This window comes from Taudactylus pleione, unplaced genomic scaffold (assembly GCF_031769625.1).
Source record: "Taudactylus pleione unplaced genomic scaffold, aTauple2 ptg000064l, whole genome shotgun sequence".
Lineage (NCBI taxonomy): Eukaryota > Metazoa > Chordata > Amphibia > Anura > Myobatrachidae > Taudactylus > Taudactylus pleione.
Genome location: NW_028284466.1, coordinates 4,080,513 through 4,102,302, shown reverse-complemented (window position 1 = coordinate 4,102,302; position 21,790 = coordinate 4,080,513). Strand labels below are relative to the sequence as shown.

General features: G+C 44.4%; 1 protein-coding gene and 3 non-coding genes across 8 annotated transcripts; all 4 read left to right on the top strand.

Annotated features, from left to right (window-relative positions):
* Positions 1-1,535: 1,535 nt before the first annotated feature.
* LOC148534745 (P2R1A-PPP2R2A-interacting phosphatase regulator 1-like) lies at positions 1,536-21,022 on the top strand. 5 transcript variants are annotated; one of them, XM_088465753.1, is made up of 11 exons: positions 1,536-1,907; positions 5,209-5,287; positions 6,673-6,729; positions 8,724-8,767; positions 10,222-10,276; positions 11,471-11,572; positions 12,360-12,448; positions 17,318-17,382; positions 17,750-17,843; positions 17,990-18,036; positions 18,162-18,247. In XM_088465753.1, coding segments are annotated over exons 1-10 (678 nt in total). In that variant the 5' UTR covers positions 1,536-1,815; the 3' UTR covers positions 17,991-18,036; positions 18,162-18,247. The 5 variants fall into 5 exon arrangements, with proteins under 5 accessions (XP_088321879.1, XP_088321878.1, XP_088321877.1 ...); XM_088465752.1 differs by lacking the exon at positions 17,990-18,036 and having other exon boundaries at positions 12,363-12,448; positions 17,321-17,382; positions 18,162-21,022; XM_088465751.1 differs by lacking the exon at positions 17,990-18,036 and having other exon boundaries at positions 12,363-12,448; positions 18,162-21,022.
* On the top strand, positions 11,769-11,906 carry LOC148534748 (small nucleolar RNA U109). Its single transcript, XR_015876930.1, has one exon. It is a non-coding gene; the product is annotated as a small nucleolar RNA U109 (small nucleolar RNA).
* On the top strand, positions 13,628-13,764 carry LOC148534747 (small nucleolar RNA U109). Its single transcript, XR_015876931.1, has one exon. It is a non-coding gene; the product is annotated as a small nucleolar RNA U109 (small nucleolar RNA).
* Positions 17,454-17,594, top strand: LOC148534746 (small nucleolar RNA U109). Its single transcript, XR_015876935.1, has one exon. It is a non-coding gene; the product is annotated as a small nucleolar RNA U109 (small nucleolar RNA).
* Positions 21,023-21,790: the final 768 nt, after the last annotated feature.

The following is a 21,790-nucleotide window of genomic DNA, read 5'->3' as shown; positions in this document are numbered from 1 at the left end:
AACATTTTTTTTCCTCATCAGTGAGGGAGCCAGTCCACACGCACCGCCACACGGCTACCAGTAGACAACCAGGGGCGTATCTATAATGGGTGCAGGGTGTGCGGGGCCTACACCACACACCCTGCAACCATACTTCCAAATACTTACCTTTCCGAAGTCCCACGTCAGCTGGAGAGGCGTTAAACAGTATGCCTGGAAAGTGGCCGAAGCAGGTGAAAATAGCTGCCATACCATTTTCCCGGTGAGCTGCGCATGCGCAGTAGACTCTGGGCACAGACTAGTGCCCGAAGTCTACTGAATGTGTCAGTATGCCGCTGGAGAGAGAGGAAGGGGCCCCGGATGGTAAGTGAACACGGGCCCCCTACTCTCTAAATACGCCCCTGGAGACAACAGATGTTACTGTGAGTGAATGGCATGTAAGCAGGCCACCTTATTGCCGTGCTCACTCTCCCATCTACCTCCACATACCAACAGAGAGCTAACTCCCTGTTCAGGATTTAGGATGCGAGGGAGGGATTTTTTGAGCAACCGAGGGAGGGGAAAGGAAGGAGGTTCCTGGTGCCTAGAAACCGTCTTGCCCCGCCTTAGTGTGCCACAGTGGGAGTCTGTTGTAGACCTAGAAGGCTTAAGCTATGTACACACTACATATCTTTAACGATTTGGCTGATTCCGACACATTAGTACGTTAAATCGTTAAAAATGTTTAGTATGCATGCACTACATCAGGCCTGGCCAACCTGTGGCTCTCCAGCTGTTGTGAAACTACAAGTCCCAGCATACCCTCCAACCGATCACTTGGTAAAGCATGCTGGGAACTGTAGTTTTACAACAGCTGGAGAGCCACAGGTAGGCCAGGCCTGCAATACATCGTGTAGTGCGCAAGTCTGTGGTGTGGTCAGTCTCATTGCCTGATCATATGTGCAGCATGTAAGATCAGGCGATGCGGCTGATGATCCCATGCAGCTCTATGCGGGGGGTCCAGCATATCGGACTGTCGAGCACCGGATTGCCCAGCGTGCATGGACCGCCTGATATGTCTGCCCTGGTATTGTCAGCGACATCGCTGAGTACACACATCGTTTAGTGTGTACCCAGCTTAAGCATTCCCTGCCAGTTATGTATTGTCAGATGCCAGAACTTATAATATTAATTTCATTATTACAGCACGTTTTTTACAACAGGACTCATACCACTTTTATATTGCAGAAAATAAGCATATGATAAAAGATAAACACATAAAAAGATAAACAGAATACTGGAAAACGAGTACTATACGGTGTGATGAAAAAATAGATGCATATTAAATCCTTAGTAATTATAAATATAATCTTCTATCTAGGGCGACAAAGGTTAATTTGTGTGTAACCAGCTAGGCTGTGGCATGTTGTATGGCCGGGTGTTTAATAAAATTCTAACTTATTATATGGACATTACTGTGTGTGTAGTGTGAGTTTGGTACATTCCTCCTCCTGCGCTCTTTGCTGCCCCCTACAGGCGCCAAGCCCTCATCTCTAGTATTAGCGGCGGGCAGCAGCTTCACGCATGCGTGCCGGCGGCTGGCTCTCTCAAGGGCTGCAGCTGAGTGTGCTGGGCCTGAGTTGTCCCGGGGCTGCAGCGGCCTCATACTCACAGAGCTGGGCCGCAGGAGGCCGAGGCGGGGAGGCAGGACTGCAGAAATTGCCAGCCCTCTGTAGGTCATGGAACATCGCTTTCGGACCGGGGCGTCCGTCACCTATAGAGAGGTCTAGAGCAAGGATGAGCTATTGAGGGCTGAGGAGCCCGCATATCTCCGGGGTCGCAGCGTTAGCACCGACCATGGCTCAGGAGAAGATGGAGCTGGATGTGGAGGTCCCGGGGGATGGAAGCCTAAGGAGGTCCAATAGCGCCCCCCATATAAACGTGCTCAGGTGAGAGGGGGCATAGTGGTGTGTAATAGAGATTGGGATGCACAGAAGCAGCGAGGGGAGTGTAGGTGAGATCCCTGGGCATGTAATGGGGGAGGGACAGTACATTGGGGGTAATGATCGTGTTTTGGATAAGAGGTATATAGCTGAGGTTCTAGGATGAATATTTGTAAAATAAATTAGATAAGTTTGTTTTATGCAACATACCATATATGTCACCTTCACTAGCATAGTGACCACTGATGTACACTGTAACCCTGTATCGCCAGCTGTGGTGGTCATCCTCTTGTTGAGTACACTGATCTTTAATATTATTTATTAGCATTTTTTATATAGCCAACACATATTCCGCAGTTCTTCACAGAGGACATTGGGGCCATTCAATTCAGTGCGATGCTGAGTATCCCTAGTAAGGAGTTCCCAGAGCTATTCAATTCACCGCACTGTTAGCCCGACTAAAGGATTTTTGGTCTCACCCTCCTGAGGGTGCGAGCAGAAATCCAAGAGGCTGTTTTCCGGCTTAGGTCGCACTTTAGTAGGAGTCTGTCGGTTAGCGCGACTAAACACCCAGCTTTAGTCGCACTAATCGGCATTCTCCGACTTAAGTGTCTTTAGTCGGGCTTAACAGTGCGCTGAATTGAAAACCTCCGGGAAATCCTTCATGGTGCTATTAATAGTGACCTGAATTGAATTGCCCCCATTTTTAGCCATTCACATCAATCCCTGCCATCGTGGAGCTTACAATCTATATTCCCTGTGGAAACACCCACTAGGGTTGTTGTGTGTTTTTTTTTTTTGTGAGACAATTAACCTTCCATTATATTTTTGGAGTGCTGAAGGAAACACTCAGGCATGGGGAGAATATACAAACTCCACACCGGGCCCTGGTGGGAAGCGAACCCACAATCTCAGTGCAATAAAGCAGTATTGCTAACCATTACTCCCTCCATGCTGCCCAGAATACTTACTCTGTGAAGAAGTCTTATTACTGTTAAAACAGATATTCTACACAGTCTTGGGCGTACAATGTAGATAGTGTAGTAGCTCAATTTATCTGAAAAGCATTTCTGTGGCAGTGAAAGTTGTCTGTCTGTCTTTTCCAATCTGGTGCAAAAACTACAGAACTGATTTTCATGAAAACTGCATCATTTTGTAGTGGAAACTCCTAGAAATAACCTGTACATTGTTCCATCTTGATCTGCCATGTTAAAGCTGATCAATAACAAAAACAACATTTATTGACATCAATGCAAGAGATAGGTGTGGCTCCATGTGCGCTTCCGGTAAGGGGTGGGGGAGAGGTGCTTTGGGCTCACGTTCACTTGAATAGGATAGGCTACGTAGCAGTCTGTGCACAGGGCACACAGTGACATTGGTGTGAGAGGTGGGTGAATAGGATAGGCTACGTAGCAGTCTGTGCACAGGGCACACAGTGACATTGGTGTGAGTGGTGGGTGAATGGGATAGGCTACATTGCAGTCTGTGCACAGGGCACACAGTGACATTGGTGTGAGTGGTGGGTGAATAGGATAGGCTACATAGCAGTCTGTGCACAGAGCACACAGTGACATTGGTGTGAGTGGTGGGTGAATGGGATAGGCTACATTGCAGTCTGTGCACAGGGCACACAGTGACATTGGTGTGAGAGGTGGGTGAATAGGATAGGCTACATAGCAGTCTGTGCACAAGGCACACAGTGACATTGGTGTGAGAGGTGGGTGAATAGGATAGGCTACATAGCAGTCTGTACACACAGTGACATTGGTGTGGGTGAATAGGATAGGTTACATAGCAGTCTGTGCACACAGTGACATTGGTGTGAGTGGTGGGTGAATAGGATAGGTTACATAGCAGTCTATGCACAGGGCACACAGTGACATTGGCGTGGGTGAATGGGATAGGCTACATAGCAGTCTGTGCACAGGGCACCCAGTGACATTGGCGTGGGTGAATGGGATAGGCTACATAGCAGTCTGTGCACAGAGCACACAGTGACATTGGCGTGAGTGGTGGGTGAATAGGATAGGCTACATAGCAGTCTGTGCACAGGGCACACAGTGACATTGGTGTGAGGGGTGGGTAAATAGGATAGGCTACATACCGTGTTTCCCCGATAATAAGACCTACCCCGAAAATAAGACCTACCCTTAATTTTGAAACCCGGTCCAAATTAAGCCCTACCCCGAAAATAAGACCTACCTGAACTCATTTTCAGCTGGGAAGGCTGCAGAGACCAGCATTCCCAGTCATGCAGTGCGCGGGTGACTTCATGACGTCACCCGCGCGCTGAGGATCCTGTATGGTCGCGCCTGCTGGATCATGTTAGATCCAGTCAGTGCGCAGGTGAGAGCGATATCCCGGACGGCGGCGAGTCAGTTAAGTGCACTGCAATAAGGGACACTGCTACAGGGGGGGACCTGCATAAGCGGCACTTCCACAAGGGGGCCTGCAAGGGGGGGGCATGCATAAGCGGCACTTCCACAAGGGGGGGCCTGCATAAGGGGCATTTCTGCAAGGGGGTGGCCTGCATATGGGACACTTCTGCAAGGGGGGGCCTGCATAAGGGCACTGCTGTCAAAATTAATATAAGACCTACCCCGAAAATAAGCCCTATGGTGTTTTTGTTAACAAAAAAAAAAATAAGACAGTGTCTTATTATCGGGGAAACACGGTAGTCTGTGCTCAGGGCCACAGTGATGTGGATGAAGGTGCTGCCGCCACCGGTCATTATAGCGCCGCTGGTCACGTGGGCCACTCCAGCGACAGGGCTCCTATGCAAAGCAATACAACTCAAACACCTCAAATAAAATGTTGGCAGAAGCGATTTCATTGTGGACGAAGTCTCGGGCACCAGCTAGTAGTTATTTCTTATATTTGTCTTCTCTGTGTTTATGGAACATTCTCTGTAGACAGCTGTTGCATGAATATCACCTTGGTACCATGAAATGGACTTGCATCAATCTTGAAAAGCAATGATTATAAAACAAAAAAAAGTCCAAAGAAAAGCAACAGGTAGCAAATGGTAAAAATATGAAGCAGAATTGGCATATATGGGAGGGAGAAATGCACTGACAAGCTCCTTCCCCTCGAATGCACAGTGGTGGCAGATTGCAGTGCCACTCCAAGTCAGAATGCGGCAATGAAGACTTTTCTTGTTTGCCCATTCTCTTTATACTGTATTCTGTGGCTTTGACATTGGATCAAGACCACAATCTATATTGTTCTTTGATGTTTTGTGTTTAATGTTTGATGTAAATTTTGCTTTCTGAAAGGTTTCCCCATCTTTATTTTTCTTTCCCCTCAGTGATCACTCACAGGTATTTCAACCCTACATAGCCCGGGCACGTCGGAACAGCACTACGATAGTTAACCGCCAGAGCATGGTAAGAGGTTAACTATAGATAAAATTACATTTACTGACTGACTTGTTTACTTTGTTAATGTACAGTGTGCTTAATTATGCAATGGAACGTGTGATGTAGAACATCTATTCATACAGAGTGCAAGTTCTCATAGTGTAATGGTTTGAACATTTTATTCACTTTGTACTTGAATGTATGCGCTTAGTTTTTGTTACTGTGCTGGAGTTTCATAAGCACTAGATGGGCAACAGGCTGAGCTGTCATCTGTGGCCCCTAACTCCTTCCTCATTCATGCTTCATCGACCCCAGCTCTTATTTTCTGCTTTGTACCTTGCCGAACTGCACCCCTGACCCCAGTTTATTTAATAGTTGAAGTAATGGACAGTCATATAATATAGAATAAGACTGAACTTGATTGTGATTCCTGCTTACTTTAAAACAAGGTAAGCCATGTTTATATAGGCCCTGCCATACACCAGTGTGCTGCAAAGTTGTGGTCATATTTTCAGTTTCACTTACATACGTGAACACAACATGCGTGAATACAACAAGTGCAAAAGTTTGACTAATAAAAGCCTAGCTTTTAAGGGGTGGTGGAAAATGTGGTCAGCCAGAGGTCTCACTGTTCTGTACTTGTTTTACATTATATTAAAATGCCTCATGATCTGTAACTACATATTGTTCTCTGACCAAATGTAGGTTAGAGGCAGCTGATGTGGCTCTTTAAGAGCATTAGGTTGCCCATCGCTGCACTAGATAGTATCTGGTTCGTACTAATTTTGGCACATGTGCCCCCATTCACCCCAATAAACTGGTACTAGGCCACTAATGAGAAGTGGAGAGGCAGAGTTCTGCCCTGCTCTTCTCTAAAGTACTTGGCATGGAGGAAAGTATTCTAGGCAGATCCTTGTCTCCCCAGTTCACCAGCACCAGAAGTGCAAAGATTTTGTTGATTTCGCTGCAAGATTTTAAAGCAGCAATTTGTTTTATTTTTTAGGCAAGGGGTACATTTGTCACTGAGACTAATGCTGGGCAGACACTATAGTTCTGATATCGGAGGGTCAATAAGATAATTGTACAGTGTTATTGCAGCAACCGACCACTAATTATTGGTCTGTCGGACATGCTGACATCATCCAGCAATTCCCCAAAAATTGATAATTAATAGTCTGAATCCAGCAGTGTATGCCCGACATTCCCCCTGTTGTAGAGGGCAATACTGTTAAGAAGACTAATTCCAATTGTGCCATTGCCGACGTTTCAATGCCGTTCCAACGGCAAATCACACCTAATTGGATTCACCCCTAAGTACGGCAAGCAGGGTAGGATTTAAGGTTTATTTGGTGAAATTTGTGCAGAGCTAATCTCATCGGAAAAATAATTAATATTTTACTCTCTTTACATAGGTGACCTCTTCCTCTCCTATTCGAATCCCGAGCAGCAGACTTCATCAGTTAAAAAGGGTAAGACGCCATATTTCACTAACTTTTTCTTTTCACATTCGAGCAGTTAGGATTTGTGACTTTTAGGATCATAGGGTAATTCTGAATGTTTTATCCATGCTGTGTGCAGTGAGCACTCTTGTACAGTGGTCGCGCTGAGTGAAAAAATTTGTGGGTCCTGGGGACCCCTCACTAATATTGGGGTCCTACTTCACTGTTTCTGGGTTCCATTACATATTATGGGGGTGAGGACAGGCAGGAGTTGGTTTAGAAGGGGTTAAGGGCAAGCAGCAGTTGGGGTAGAGAGGAGTAAGGGCAAGCAGTGCTGGAGGTTGGTGGGGAGGGGAGAAGTGCAGATAGCAGTTGCGACAGTGCTACGGGGCAAGGAGGGGGCTAGGGGAAGGCAGTACTGGAGGTAGGGAGGAGACAAGGGTAGATCGCAGCTGGCGCAGCACTGGGGGCAAGGATGGGGTTAGGTGCTTTCACTGGCATTGCACAGACTGGTACCACCACACACTGGCAGCACCATGGCACCACACAGAAGGCTCCAGCTATACAATAGCACCACCCTGGCATTGCACAGAAGGGTCCCACCACATATGGGCACAATAGAGCAGGGTCCAACCATACTGGGAAATGAGTGTCCCACAACACAATGGAGAACACCTGGTGTAACACGAGGGGCCTCAGCTCACCCTGGTACCACCATGTTCCACACAGTACAGCACCTCCACAAACTGGTACCATTCTGGCACTGCACAGCAAAGGAGTGCCCCCACCACACACTGGCAGCCCCAGGTAAGACACCGGGCACCGATTAACAGAGGATGTGGCCCCAGAGAGCGGCTGCTGACCGTTCAGGTGCTTCTTCTTGGAGTGACCTCGTGGGTGGTGGCCTTGCAGATGTTCCTGGTAATGGTCCTGGCAATCTGTGTTGCTCTGGACAGACATTGCTGCTCCAGGCGGGGGGGTCTGGCAGGAAGAGGATCGGGCTCGGGGGAGAATCTGGTGTCGCCTAGCCGCAAGACAGAGCAGGGAGGCGCCAGGGCACACTGGCAGTCCGTGTTGCGCAGAAAACGGCAGCTGCTGGAGAGAGTCCGGCGGCGTCACGTGACTGGGAGGCGGAGGTCTCAGGCGCCATTTGGATGATGAGAAACTGTCTCCCTCAGTCATTGGTTGATAGTAGCTGCCTCCCGCAGTCACTGGGCCGGCAGCTGCAGCGCGGTCACTTTTAAAAACTGGGTCCCTTAGTGCCTGTATTGCGTAAATACGCGCTATGGCGGATATTTTGCGATCGTTCCTGATGGAAGTCAATAAGTGAATCAAATTTGTTATTAGAAAATACAATTAAGAAGACATTAAGGGTTTATACAAAATAAATGGTACAGATGTGTCCTTACTCGTCTTTGCTGCAGTCGCGCCCCTCCTGCTGCGCCTGGTCTCGTGAGACACTGTTAGCGTTGTTCGTCTTTTTTGCTGACAATGCGTCTAACCTGCAATACAATGCGACTAGGACGCACCAGTAGACTGCTGATTCATTTGATAAGCGACACTGTATATCTGTCTCCTGATGCGTCCTGGTCACATCACATTGCTACATAGATGCATTTTCGGCAAAAAAAGTTGCCCGATGCTAGCACAGTCTCACAGGACCAGGCGGCTCTCTCACGCCATATATAGCGCGTTGCATGGTGATTTGAGGCTAGATGAGAGAGGACACATCTGTATATTGATAACTCTCCCTATGGGGACAATTCAATTAGCAGCTTGGCTGCAATGTGTTGTTCCAGGACAGCACATCCCAACCAGCAACCTAGAAAGTTATTCCTCATACTACATAGAGGTGCGCAGGAAGTGTTGTGGTGATCAGTGTTTTATAATGGTCATATATGTACGCAACCGATCAGCATGGGATATCCAGCCACACATCACCCCAAATGATTTGCCAATTAAGATTTTAAATAACCATCTTCTAATAGTAGCTGACATGTTCCTTATTCTCTTGGTCTGTAAAGGAGGAAGGAGTGGACTTGATGAACCTGGAAACGGCGCGCGAGCGGTGAGTTTTTGCTGTTTGTGTAGGTGTGCAATAAAATCACATCTGAGTAACAGTGATCTATATAAAACACAATTATCTTTAAAACAGTGGGGCCCAGAATTCTTATACATAGCTTCAAATTATTGATCTTATAAGTAATATTGAAGTAAGGACCTGGTTCACTTCAGAACGCAACTGCGAATGCAATAGCGATTACACACGCAGTTCAACTGCGATAGTATGCTAATCCATTGCGATCACAATGCTGCCTTTGCACTGCACAAGGACGCCCACTTTACCTTACGCACATCCGTAATGTTTAGCAAGACTGCAAAACCATCGTTAGTTGAGTACCATCGCAGCCTCACGCACACTAGCACAAGCCCTGACCCTACTCAGAAATTGCTAACTTCCACGCACGCCATGAGTCCTCAAGCTGCGTACGGCATCGCAGTGGATAATTTATGCACGCCCATGTAACTGCATTCAAACGCACTTACACGCCTGTGCCGAACAACCCCCCCCTCCACCTGTTACCACCCACAAACGGCCCTTCTGGTCAGTCACTCTGCGATGGGTCTGTGTAGTCATCGCGTTCGCAGTCCCAGTGGCTAGTTTGCGCACTGCAATGCATGCGCAGTATGCAACAATCTGCCAGTTGCGTGCATATTGGCAACTGCACTCCTTGCTGAATCCGGCCCTAAGTGTAAACTTCGCCTCCAGTCAAGCATCTGAGCCTGCTGTCTATGGCCCTCATTCAGAGCCACTCGCTAGCGGCAGTACGCTCGTTCCGAGCGATGTTCGCACATCTGCGCATGCGTACGGTTTTTAGTACGCATGCGCGAACCAGTCAGTGCAGCCGAAAATCGTTGGTACGCAATATAGCGAGGGCCTGCTATTTTGAGTGACAGAATGAGGCGTATGTGGGTGGTAACAGGGGAAGGTGCTTGAAAACGGGGAGTGGAGATCCGAACGCAGGCGTGCTTAAAGGTCAAAACGGGAGTTTTAAGGGAGTGCATAATTAATACAGCAGCGTCATTGACCACGTCACTTGGTTTTTTTTAACTCAGAACTGCTCGCAAAATAGCGGTTGAAAACACCAACCACAAGAATAGCGAGCAGTTCATACGCTGTACGATGTACTCGATTAATCTAATAAATAGCGGACATGACGTATGGTGCGTGCGGCCAGGGGGCGTTTTTATCAAACGAGCGTATGTTTTGCTCGCTCGTTCAGACTTAGAGGTGTGAACAGACTGCAATTTGCGAACGGATCATTTGAATAGCCACCCCTTGTTTTTGAACGAACGACCACAAATAGCGAACGGCTCTGAATCAGGCCCTATACTCTTTGTGACAGTTGGTTGTTTTTTGTTTTGTTTTTTCTTCTATGGACGGTTAATATACCCGTGATGGAACATGGAACTATGGTAATAATGCTTGTGTGTTTTTTTTTTTTTTTTTTCTTTCATTAGTGAAGTGCAAACAGCAATGCAGATGAGCTTCTCCTGGGAGGAAAGCTTTAGCTTGGTAAGTGGCTGACTTCTATTTATTGCAAATTGTTGTTTTACTGCTGCTGCGCTTTGTCACTACCTACATTGCTTGCTTGTTCTTTACTGAGTCCAATATGACAAACTACTAAAGCCAAAGCCATTAGCAAAACTGCATGTACACACAACGCATCTCTTACCTCAAAATATCTCCTGACGACTTCTCCGATCTGCTCCTCTCATCTACACTCCTTAGTTGCTCCCGTTTCTAATTACAGATATTTTATCGGCCTGCACCTACTTCGTGGTAACTCCCTTGTACGAGATATTTTTCCTCTAGTATCTAAACCTTTATACATGCTCTGAAATCTAATCTAGGAACCTGCAATATGAGCGTTTTATATTTGTAATTTAGTCCTCACACATTTCAAGAAATAAATATATTCTTAAATATATATTCTGTAGAATGGAATTTGGAGATGCATCGTAGCACTTCGTATACAGATTCAGGCACAGTATGCAGATTCAGGCACAGTCGCAATCATATTAATGAGTGCAGTCTCGTCAAGCTCTTATGTCACATTACGTTGTGACTATGATGCACATTTGAGCAGTAAAGCCATTCGGAGTAAGTCAGATCACAGGAGACCTGGTGTGCCGAGAAGGGCTGTTAGGAGTTACTGCGGCAATAGTGTATGAGGACAAATCTGTAACAAGGTATTTTATTTATTGTGCTTTAGTAGGCTGTGTTAGCACAGGCCAGGTAGACTATTGGTCTCTTTCGCCATAGTGAGAGACTTCAGAATAGTGATTTGGGAGCAGGAGTTCCAGATGAAGGAGGACTACCTCTTGCTCCCCAGAAGTTGTTTAACACCTGGATAGCGACAGTTTGTCCAGGACTGATGTCTGCCACTTTCCAGGGTGCCCATTTTATCCTTCCAGAGCTTAGCAGTGTGGCAGTGGTGCACCCGGCCTGCCAGCATGCATACCAGTCTCCACTTCTATATGATATCTGAGCTTAAGGACATCCATCATTCTGATCATAAGATGCAAATGCACATGGTCAATTATTTTAGTGAGGGTTAATTTACAATTTGACATAGCGTGCAAAAGAGAGAGGAAACAAATGATCATTAATTAAAATGTGATTTTTGTGTTATAGTTTTTTGCATACTTTTTGCTAGAAGTTGCTTTTTGTACTACTTTTTATTTGCATTTTACTTTTCCTTTACAGAGTGATAATGATTTTGACAGACTTGATAAACCTTCATCCCCAAAGCGTGTGGATTTTGCCCCTGTGTCACCTGCCCCGTCTCCTACCAGAGGAATAGGGAAGGTAATATGTAAGATTAATCTGTCAATTATTACTACTGTTATTTTTACCGTAACGTATGTATTAAAGCTGTCTCTTGTTTGTTTTTTAGAGCATAATTTTCCTTTGCTATCTTTCCTTTCCAAATCTTAGAGATCAATATTATATGGTCTCCATGGAGGAAGTGGAGTGATCTTATATAATGTGGACTCTAATCTTCATGCATGTTGGGGCTTTCATTGTGTCCTTTATTCCCGTAGGACACATTTCCTCTATACATGCAATATAAGCACAAGGGGTTATCAGGGCTGCCAGCCTTTAAGTACAGGCTGAGTGGTAGTATATTACCCCTACAATAATAATCAGAAATCTACTATTATTATCCTCTATTTATATGGCGCCACAAATGTTCCGCAGCGCCTTACAAAGTACAGAAATAAACCAGTGATTTACAGTTCAGTACAATGCAGGACAAGGATTATATACACTGCTGCATTAACGATCATAACACCCAAATAAGCGACAGCACATAAGCAACCAAGTATTAGGTGCCCAAGAGTGAGGAGTAGATGAAGGTATGAGTAGGGGGAAGCACAAGAGGGTAGAGGGCCCTGCTCTTGAGAGCTTGCAATGTAATGGTGCCTCTTGCTTTTAACTTGTTGGATCTGCTGATGCACTAAATTGGTTCTTTAGCACTGTATAACCAGGAGTTTCTGATGAAACCTCTTCATATAAGGATAGTTCTGTGTTGAAATTATATGTTAATATCAGGACAGAGCAAGAGGCTTAATTGTCACTTTGTCACCCACAGCAGTGTTTCTCTCCTTCTCTGCAAATGTGTTTGAGTAGTAATGGCTTACCTCCGAGCCCCGTCCCCAGCCCTACTAGACGCTTCACAACGTAAGTATGACACATTGAAGTATGATCTGGAATGGTAGCGGGTTGATGAGAAACATTTTGATAGAGATGTATATACACGGATGCATTGTATGCACCTGTTGTTTTTAATATGTTCAAAATGACAGATGCCAAATGATTGGCCTCAGAAAATGGAAACTATGATACTAATGTTGTTCTTATTAGCATGTATGTATAGTGCACTACAAAGTTCTGCAAAGCTAAACAAACGGGGTAACAAAGTAGCAAAATGACATGTAAGTGTGTGTATGTATGTATAGATTTTTAATAACTTATCATTTGTTGTCCCATGTGGCTGCTCAGTATCCAGCAAACTCTAAAAATTGAAAGTTTTCAGAGTTTGCCTGGTGGAACCTATGCAATCTCAAGATGGCGTTGTTACCCAGAGCCCTGCTCCTTCCTATGGGAATGAGGTCCAGGTTGTGATGTGGGATCCGGTCCTTCTAGCCCTGCTTCACCCCTGACAGTGCGCCTGTATTTACTCAGGTCATCCCTGTTCACGAACACAGCCAGGTCAGTCCAGGCAGTGCATAAACCCACTGCTACTAATTAGCGATAGAATCATTCTGTGGTAAGTATGATCTCCACACTGGGGCAGAATTGCATTGCTCCAATATGTTAGTACCCTCCGCCATATTTTAATTATTGGGGGATAATTAAAAAAAAAAAAAAAACACTTTCTTGGTGCAATTTTAAGATAATTTTTTAAGTGCTAACATATATTTTTTCAGAGCTTAGCTTCCAATGCTGTATTTCTATCCAGTCTCAAGCTGCCCATCCACTAGGCGATGCGGAAGACGACGGCACGATTACGACGCCGTCGTCTCCTGCGGGGTGAACTGCATACACTGAATGTTCAGACATTCAGTGTATGCAGATCAATCATCCCCGAACACGGCGGTCATCAGGTTGACCGTCATGTTCGGGCGATGATTGATGTTAAAAACGACCAGCGCGCGCGGGCATCGCTGGTTGTTTTTAACCTTTTACTGCCCGATTTGCAAGCGATTACCAAGCGATGGAGCGATACCGACTGTCGTTATCGCTCCATCGCTAGGTTTAATCGCCTAGTGGATGGGCAGCATTAGTGATCATTATGGTCTTCTGTGGGGTTATCTGGTATAATGTAGACTATATATTTTGAGGAGTGAGGCTTCGCTCCTGCATGTTGGATAATTATTGTGTCCTTTTTTCCATAGGACACATTTCCTCTATACATGCAATATAATCACAAGGGGTTATCAGGGCTGCCAGCCTTTTAAGTACAGGCTGAGTGGTAGTATATTACCCCTACAATAATAATCTCCAGAAAACTATTAACTCTCCAAGTATGTGTGTGTTTTGTTGTTTGATACATTTTCAATTTATAGATAAACCTCAAAGTGGGATTTAGCAGTGATTTATTTTCTTTACAATATGTTTTCGTTTAAAAGTATCACTAAACTCAAACACACTAAGGACCAAATGATAGCATTCACAGGTCTATATAACCATTGTATTTACTATTGCATATTTAAGCCGTTTCAGGCTGAGCTGACTGGTATCCAGTTGGATTACATACTGTAATTTTATACAGAAAATAAAGCTGCTGTCTAGGTGAAATAATGCAGGCTAGGCAATGGTTGCGGCAGGTAGGACATTTTCTGAGTCTGGTGCTTGAAAAACAAAAGGAGTCCAGCGGAACAGCCAGAAGTATGAGGGGTACAGGATTTATAGAGCGCTCACTGATTGCATAAATAGGAAGGTGGTGCCCAATCTTCTTTGTGTTTGTATTAGGCCTTTGAGAAACTCACAGGAACAGTTAGGGTGAGAACAACCAGATACTGTAGGTGTGTTACAAATGAAGAAGTAGCAGGGAAATGGCAAACTTTACCTCTTCAGCATTTGCTCTGTCTATTTCAAACTTACAGAATTTCTGGTAATATCGCAGCACACTTATTAATCAATCCTGCCTTTCACAGATAGCGAATGTGTGTAGACCCCTGGTCATCCCCACCCACCATTACCTCAAATCATTCTTGCTAGGGAAGCCTGCATACTGTAAGCACTCTGGACCTCATTCAGAGTCGGTCGTTGCGGCCGCACGGTCGTAAGGGAAAAGGGGCCGGATATGCAAATGATGCACTCGCAAGTTGCGTCCTTAAGATCGGATCGTTAGCTGGCCGACCAAGGGGAGGATGCTGCCGTAAGACAAAAAATACACCCCCTTCTCGTACGCATTACACGTCATCTCTGGCCATATAAGGATTAATCGAGACCATCGGAACTGGTCGTAGAGCTTAAGGTTGACCATACCCTCTCTTAAGCATTACTAACAGGTCAGTGTACAAACAACCCATGTCACATGTGCCATGACACTACTTTGTTAATTATGCACTCCCATAAAACGCTGTTCGCATAATTAGGCACGCCTGCGTTCGGATCTCCACTCCCCCGTTTTCAAACACCTTCCCCCTTTTACCACCCACAAACGCCTCATTCTGTCACTCAAACTACTGGCCTGGCTGTGTTCAAGGAGAGAGAAATTTCTGATCGTAGCAACTAGTTTGCGCACACGCATTGCGAACTTTACGCATGCGCAGTTTAGCGAACATCGGTGGCGTACGACCGTGCGTCCGCAACGACTGACTCTGAATGAGGTCCTCTGTATCACTGTAAAAGATCTCTATGGACTAGATTTCAGAGCTATGTATTTAGAGTCACTGAGATCAGGCTTCTGGTTTGGGCATCTTAGAGGGGATCGGTATGAATGACCGGCGGTTCAAATCCCGGCAGTGGATGCCAGACAGAGGAGATCCCGACAAGGTAAGTATTTTACCTATTCCTAACCGTCCCTTAGGGGTGCCTAAAGTTATCCCCTTCCCGCAGCCTAAACCTAAGTCTCCTGGGGGGGGGCGCCTAACCCTCCCAGGGGGCTGCCGAAGTCTCCCCGGGAGCCCTGAAACCTACCCTACCCTGCCCGGGTTATGTCGGGCTCCTGGCGTAGGGATAAAGATAGGTGTCAGTATTTCGACGCCTGTCATTAGTCTCCTGACGAGATTACAGTCGGGAACCCGGCGGTCGGCATTGCGATCGTCGGCTTCCTAACTGCATCCCCCTTTAGAGGAGGGGAAATCACCTTATGTGCTATAATAGATATATATTGATTAGTGTGTAATTATATAATACACTAAAGTTGCTCAATTTAGGGTGGGGAAATAAGTTACTCTGATCAGAGTGTTAAGTGATGGTAGTGGTTCTGATCTGGGCATTAGATTTTTTTTGAGATGACACTGGAACCTTAGGACTGTGTGTTTAGGACCTCATTCAGAGCCGCTCGCTCTGAATGAGGGCGAATGCTTTTTTTTTTTTTTTTTTAGCCGGCCTCCTGGCCGCTCGCTAAGCTGTGGGTGACCACCCACAGCTTTTGCGAGCGGCCAGGCGATGGTCGCGACCATCGGGCTTGCGACGAGGCCTTTGTGGTAGGGTCTCGTCTGCCGCAAGCCCCAGTGTACTTCCTGCTCCAATAGAGCAGGAAGCTCACTACTGACATCACGAGTGATGTCAGTAGGGCCGCCCACAAACGGCAGGCGTTCCTTCAGGAACGCCTCCGTTTGTCCAGCCACCCCGCCTACAAAATGGGGCGAGCTGTCGATCAACATCGACAGCCGCCCCTTTTGTAGCGAGCCCTGGAGCGAGTCAATTTCTCACTGGCTCCGGGGCTTGCACACACGTGCGGCGCGTGCTCAGTGCCCCACCATTGACCCGCTTGCGAGCAGGTCTGAATGAGGGCCTTAGTTCTTCCTACGGATATTGGGGCTGTCAGTTTAATTTGATGGCTACCTTTAGACTGTAAGCTCCTTGAGCGAGGCCCTCCTCCCTCCTGTTGTCATTACCTACGTCTCTTGCACGCCAGCTACACTGTACACCTTCCCCTTGGGCTCTCTGCCCCTGACTCAACTCCTAATCCATTGTTTTAGTTTCTTCAGATGACCTAGGCCCATTATCTGTACCCATGCTAATAAGTACAGGTTTAGGCTTACGCTGAATTTTTCCATGCGCCCCTTGCATCAGTGGCTGTTAAGAGTTGTAGTGCTATTTGTTACTTGTCTACTGAACTCTGTTTTACCCTGTATTGTGGTATTGTTTTGCCCTCTGTATGGCGCAGCAGACCACTTGTGGTGCCCTATAAGTGAAGTTTAATAAACATATGACATGGTTTACTTTGGAATTCAATCTGGTATACACTTAACATTAAATAATAATGATTACGGACTTTAGAAAACAGATCATTAGAGAGAGGATGACTGGCTGTGCTAGAATATTCTAACACAGCCAACTGTAATGATTTTCAGAACTGGGAATATGTTCCATTTACAGCCTATGGCCAGTTCTACATTTCCGAGTATGGGCTCCTATTGTGGTAAAGATTGATTTAGGTTTCTCTTTTTTGCTTTCCTGACACATTTGTCTAGAGAACATATTACTTACTATATTATATTATATTATATTTTAAACTATAAGGGTGTTTCTTAATTTAAGAGTTTTTCTTCCATTCCTTCTACTTGAGTGCTGTTACTATAGTTACTGCACACTCGCCATTTCGCCAAGGCTTTTTCTCCACCCCGCTAACTAGTTTTCCTTAACTTTTATGTTGGTCCATAAGAAGGGCTTATTCTGGCAGAGGGGAAAAATATTTAATGATTCTTAAAAATGACCCCACACCTGTAATAAACAAGAAATGAACTCATTAGGCTTTTCCTTCAGTGGTTTTCTAAAAAAGCAGAAGTGTAAAATATACTTTCCCTTTTTATTTATTTATTTATTTATTTTTTACCCTTAAAGTTCTAAAATTCTGATCGTTTTCACTAGCAGGAGGAGCCAGAGTCCTATAAACTGTATACGCCCGAGTGCGCTTGGTCCCATAAAGAGAAAAGGTACGGCATTACTTGTGCTGAGTGTTCCTTGTATATATGAGCTGTCCTCCAGTACTAACTGTATTATACTTGTGCATGCCGGATGTTACTCTTGTGCCCCGCTCCATGGTGCATCAATGTATCTAGGTCATGCTAGAGAAATCCTATGAGGAGTTATCAGGGCTGCCAGTTATGAAGCACAGACTGAGTGGTAGTATATTACTCCTACACTATCCTGACTCTGTGCCAGCACAATTGTACAGGATGATTGACACGTGCTGTTAGTTCATGTCTCACTTACTGAAGAATTAAAAAGAAAAGAACTAAATGTTTTACGTATGCAAAGACTTCTGAACCTTGTGCAAACATTCTTTATTTACTTTTTCAGTTGAAATGGAAATAGAAACCCAACCAAAGAGATTATTTCAAGGAACAACACACATGCTTTCTCCGGACATCGCCCAGCTGTCTCACTTCAGCTGGTAAGGAGACATATTGTTGTCTGTGTGTACTTTGTAAGGTGACCTGTGATGTTTACTACCTGGTTTCTGACACTAGGTAGCTATTCTTCCCCAGTAAGAGAGGATGGAACATGGAACTGTACATGGGCTTTGTGTTTGTTTTTTAGATATATGAAAATCTAGAATAAAATGAAGATGGATTTGTATCACACAGGTGTAGTAGTAGCACCGTACGGTTTTGGGGCGGTTACATGTCCATGAGCTTTGTCATACGTGTTACACAATATACATATAGTTTATAGGTCATAATTAAGTCTAATCTTCCTTCTGATTTTGCAGCATTTCGTCAGACATTGATAACAGCATCTTCTCCTCCTCTGGCTCTGCGTCCAAAGAGGGCTGTGTCACCGACTCTCCTCTGACCTGTTCCAACTCCTGCTCTTCATTCATATCCCTGGGTGATCTATCGCCCAAGTGACTGCAGTTATACAGCCACAAGTTCTTTATTTCCCTATTTAAAGACTGTGCCAGGTACCTTGGTCCTTTGCACTGCGTACTAGGTTGTTGTTTTTCAATCATTATGTACATAATTCCTGTCATGCTGGAAGGACTGTTACAGGACTTTTGAAAGATGGTGCAGGGGACTTTGTATTTTATGTACAGAATAGTATGTACAGTATTAGTGTAGATATTGCCTGCTTGTTCCAGGTGTTGTTGTGTCATTTTGAAGTGTTTTTTTGCTGTGTTTTTTTTTTTATGTATGTTTATGCAATCACAGACAGTCATTTTATTTAGATTGTAATCAAAGTTGGCCATCTTTTGAGTAATGGGACACAAAATGACACTTAGTAATGTAAAATGATCAGTTGCCCGTAGTTTAAATACTTTAGTGGGAGTCTGTAAACCTCCGCTGCATAACACAGATGAGCTATAGTAGATTAGGTTAATTCTGTTCCCCTGAAATGAATGTGTACGCTGCCTATCGCGTAACCCATGGACCATCTCTCCTAAAAATGGTTTTACTTGTTTTTCAGTTTTGTCCATTTTTTTTTTTTTTTTCCACCTTTAAATGGATCTGTCTTTAACACCATGGAAAAATACAGTTAATAGCTATGTGCCATCGGCCATCACCGCAATGTCTGACTGCATATTACCTAATGTTAGTGTAAAATTAGCAACGGTACCGGTAGTGAAATGCCTTCATCCCATGTTCCAGAAGCACTTGTGATTCTTCTAATATACACTAATAGACACCCTTCCCCACATGGATATTCAGCCTCGTGAGCCAGTAGCATGAGTCTCAGTATTGTTACTAATAAGATAAGTTGAAGCCACAAAATGGCCACCACCACATTAACTTTCCCCAACCTGTATAGGCTGCTTCTATAATAATACAAAGTAGCTGTTAGACCCCGGTTACGGTGCAGTGTGATGTCACAGGATTCCCTCAGTAAGTGATGATGTGTCAGCAGCATTCCGTTTGGACATTGGGGCCTGAGGGGGGGAAAAAAAAATATTCCTGGTCTCAAAATGATGACAAGGGTTAGGCCATACACCAGGGATATTTTTTATTTTAATAATTTGCTATTGATTTTAAGTATTTGTTCCTTAAATCACACTGGAGCCTATGTCACATTAGGAGCTAAAAGGTATTTGCTGCGTTATTTTATGTTGCAGGCAGCTGGGCGTGAGGGACTACTTTCTGTCTAGGAGTGCTAATGAAATCTTTCAGGGATTCCCATGAATTTAGGGTTAGCCTATTGTTGCTTGATAGACTCTTACATTCTTGTAGTTGGGGGACATAATGCAAAAGACATCAAGAATAGAATTCAAGGAATTTTGCAAATATTGTCAGAATCATTATAGCCCCAACAATGTATATCTGTAAGTCAGTATGCACTGAATTGCATGTTTGCACACAAACTATGTCCACTTGTTTTAAAGTCAACTGAAATGACTACAAAAGCTAGCAATAAGTGGCAATATTCACAATTGTATATGCAAATCTTAGTGACCTGTTAAAGCACCTGTTCTATATCACCCTGATATGCTTTGTGCAGGTAGTGTGGTATTGCACTGGACTGAGACCAGGCATAATGCATGAAAACAACTGGAATGGGGAGATCTGATGTCATAGAACAACACCGTAATGACCACAAATCACGAAAACCCACGAAAGCTACATGTGGGGGGCACAGTGGTTTGTATTGTTGCCACCCAGGGCACTATTGAGTGGAAAGTCTTCCCGTGGCTTACTCCGGTTTCCTCCTACAGTCCAAAAACATACTTTTGTTCCAGTGTTCCAAAAAAAAAAAAAAAAAAGTTAACCCTGGTGTGAGTGTGGAACAATTTAGATCGTAAGCTCCTTTAGGGCAGAGACTGATGTGAATGATTGAACCTTCAATATAAAGGGCTTTGTAATGTGGAGGAGCTCTAATATATAAGGGACATTAATAAATACATGGTGCTTTAGCATGTGGTAGTAATGTTAGCATGAAAGGTGGAGGAGGAGATTCACTGGTCCCAGTCTCTGCTCTGTTTGCAATACGCTATGCATTGTATCATTCCAGCCAAACACCAGTGCACGCGTGACTGTGATGTGAGAGTGAGCCCCTAGATGGGCTAATGTGCATATGAGACAGTTCTTTATCCAATTTCCATACAATGTCTGTAGTACTAAATCTATTAAAGGACACTACAGAGAACCACTCGGAGCCTCAAATCCAATAACATATTCACTTATCCACTATACTTTCAGCTAGAATTTTGCAGAATTAATGTAAACTATCTCTCACTGTACTATTATTAGACTGTTTTACATATGTATTTATAAAGTTTTAAGTGTGTTTTCAGTTTGGGTAAACCTTTATTATTTTAAATTGATTTTAGTGGCCCTTTAAGTAAAAAAATTATATTTATAAATAGTGTATATTTTAAGGTTGCTGAACGTTTGTTTTCCGCATTTTTATAGATTAAAATGTACTCCCTTTATTTGTTAGAACAGCTTTACGTAAGCTAGTCGTCTATTTTGTATTAAGATAAGAGTTGCATAAATAAATTCCTATATTTGTATAGTTTTATTCTTGGAATAAATGTTTCTGTATGGTGTACTTGCAATTGTTTTGTCTGAGTATTAACATCATCCCAGTTATCACTGTGCCGTTGCGTTCTGGGCAGTGTTATTAGAATATGGCTAAAAGAATAAAAAAAAATATTTTTATATTATAAATACATTTAGACATTTGCTTTCTTTTTTTGTTTGTTTTTTGGTTGGGTCCACCACTATTCCATGTGTCTTGATATGCAAAACATGACCTGTTTTGTGGATAGTAAGGAAAAGCTTGTGGCAAAGACAAATTCCGATAGCTTCCCTACTGTTCCCTACTGTTTTTCTGAGTTGGGAATATTTTGCCCTCCTCCCGGTGGACATGACGAAAAAATGCATCTGCTTGTGCAAGATATTTTTTAGCGTGATTGACACTGATATGAGTAATCTAAGGGGCTGTACTTGCCTTCCCCTTGTCTATAGTCTGGCCTATTTCCTTACTTCCAGCCCAGTAAGGTGGATAAAGACCAGTTCACTGGTTGCCAAACATTGTGTCACGGTGGGATACTGGCAGGGGCACCGTGGGTTGGTGGTACACGGACCAAATCAAATTATTTCCGGTCAGTGTGATGGGCAAGATCAGTGACAGTGGATGCCAATCATAAAATGTGTGGACAAGCACAACTCTGCCCACCACATAACTGGCCCTAAGGATGGCAGGTTAGCACAATATACTTTATGATTTTTCTGAATTTCTCAGTGAGAACTGTTGGCCTAGGAGTGCCGTGAAGAAAATGCTGATACTCTAGCGTACCGTGATTCAGGAATGTTCGGGAACCACTGCACCAGTTGCACAACCGATGCCAAAATATTTTGCAGATGTATAGGTATGGGTGACCTGCCGACCACCCATGCACGTGTT

Coding starts and splice junctions, on each gene's coding strand:
- LOC148534745 (XM_088465749.1), top strand. CDS start 1,816: ATGGCTCAGGAGAAGATGGAGCTGGATGTGGAGGTCCCGGGGGATGGA. Junction 1,908..5,208: donor CCCCATATAAACGTGCTCAG/GTGAGAGGGGGC, acceptor CTTTCCCCTCAG/TGATCACTCACAGGTATTTC. Junction 5,288..6,672: donor TAGTTAACCGCCAGAGCATG/GTAAGAGGTTAA, acceptor CTCTTTACATAG/GTGACCTCTTCCTCTCCTAT.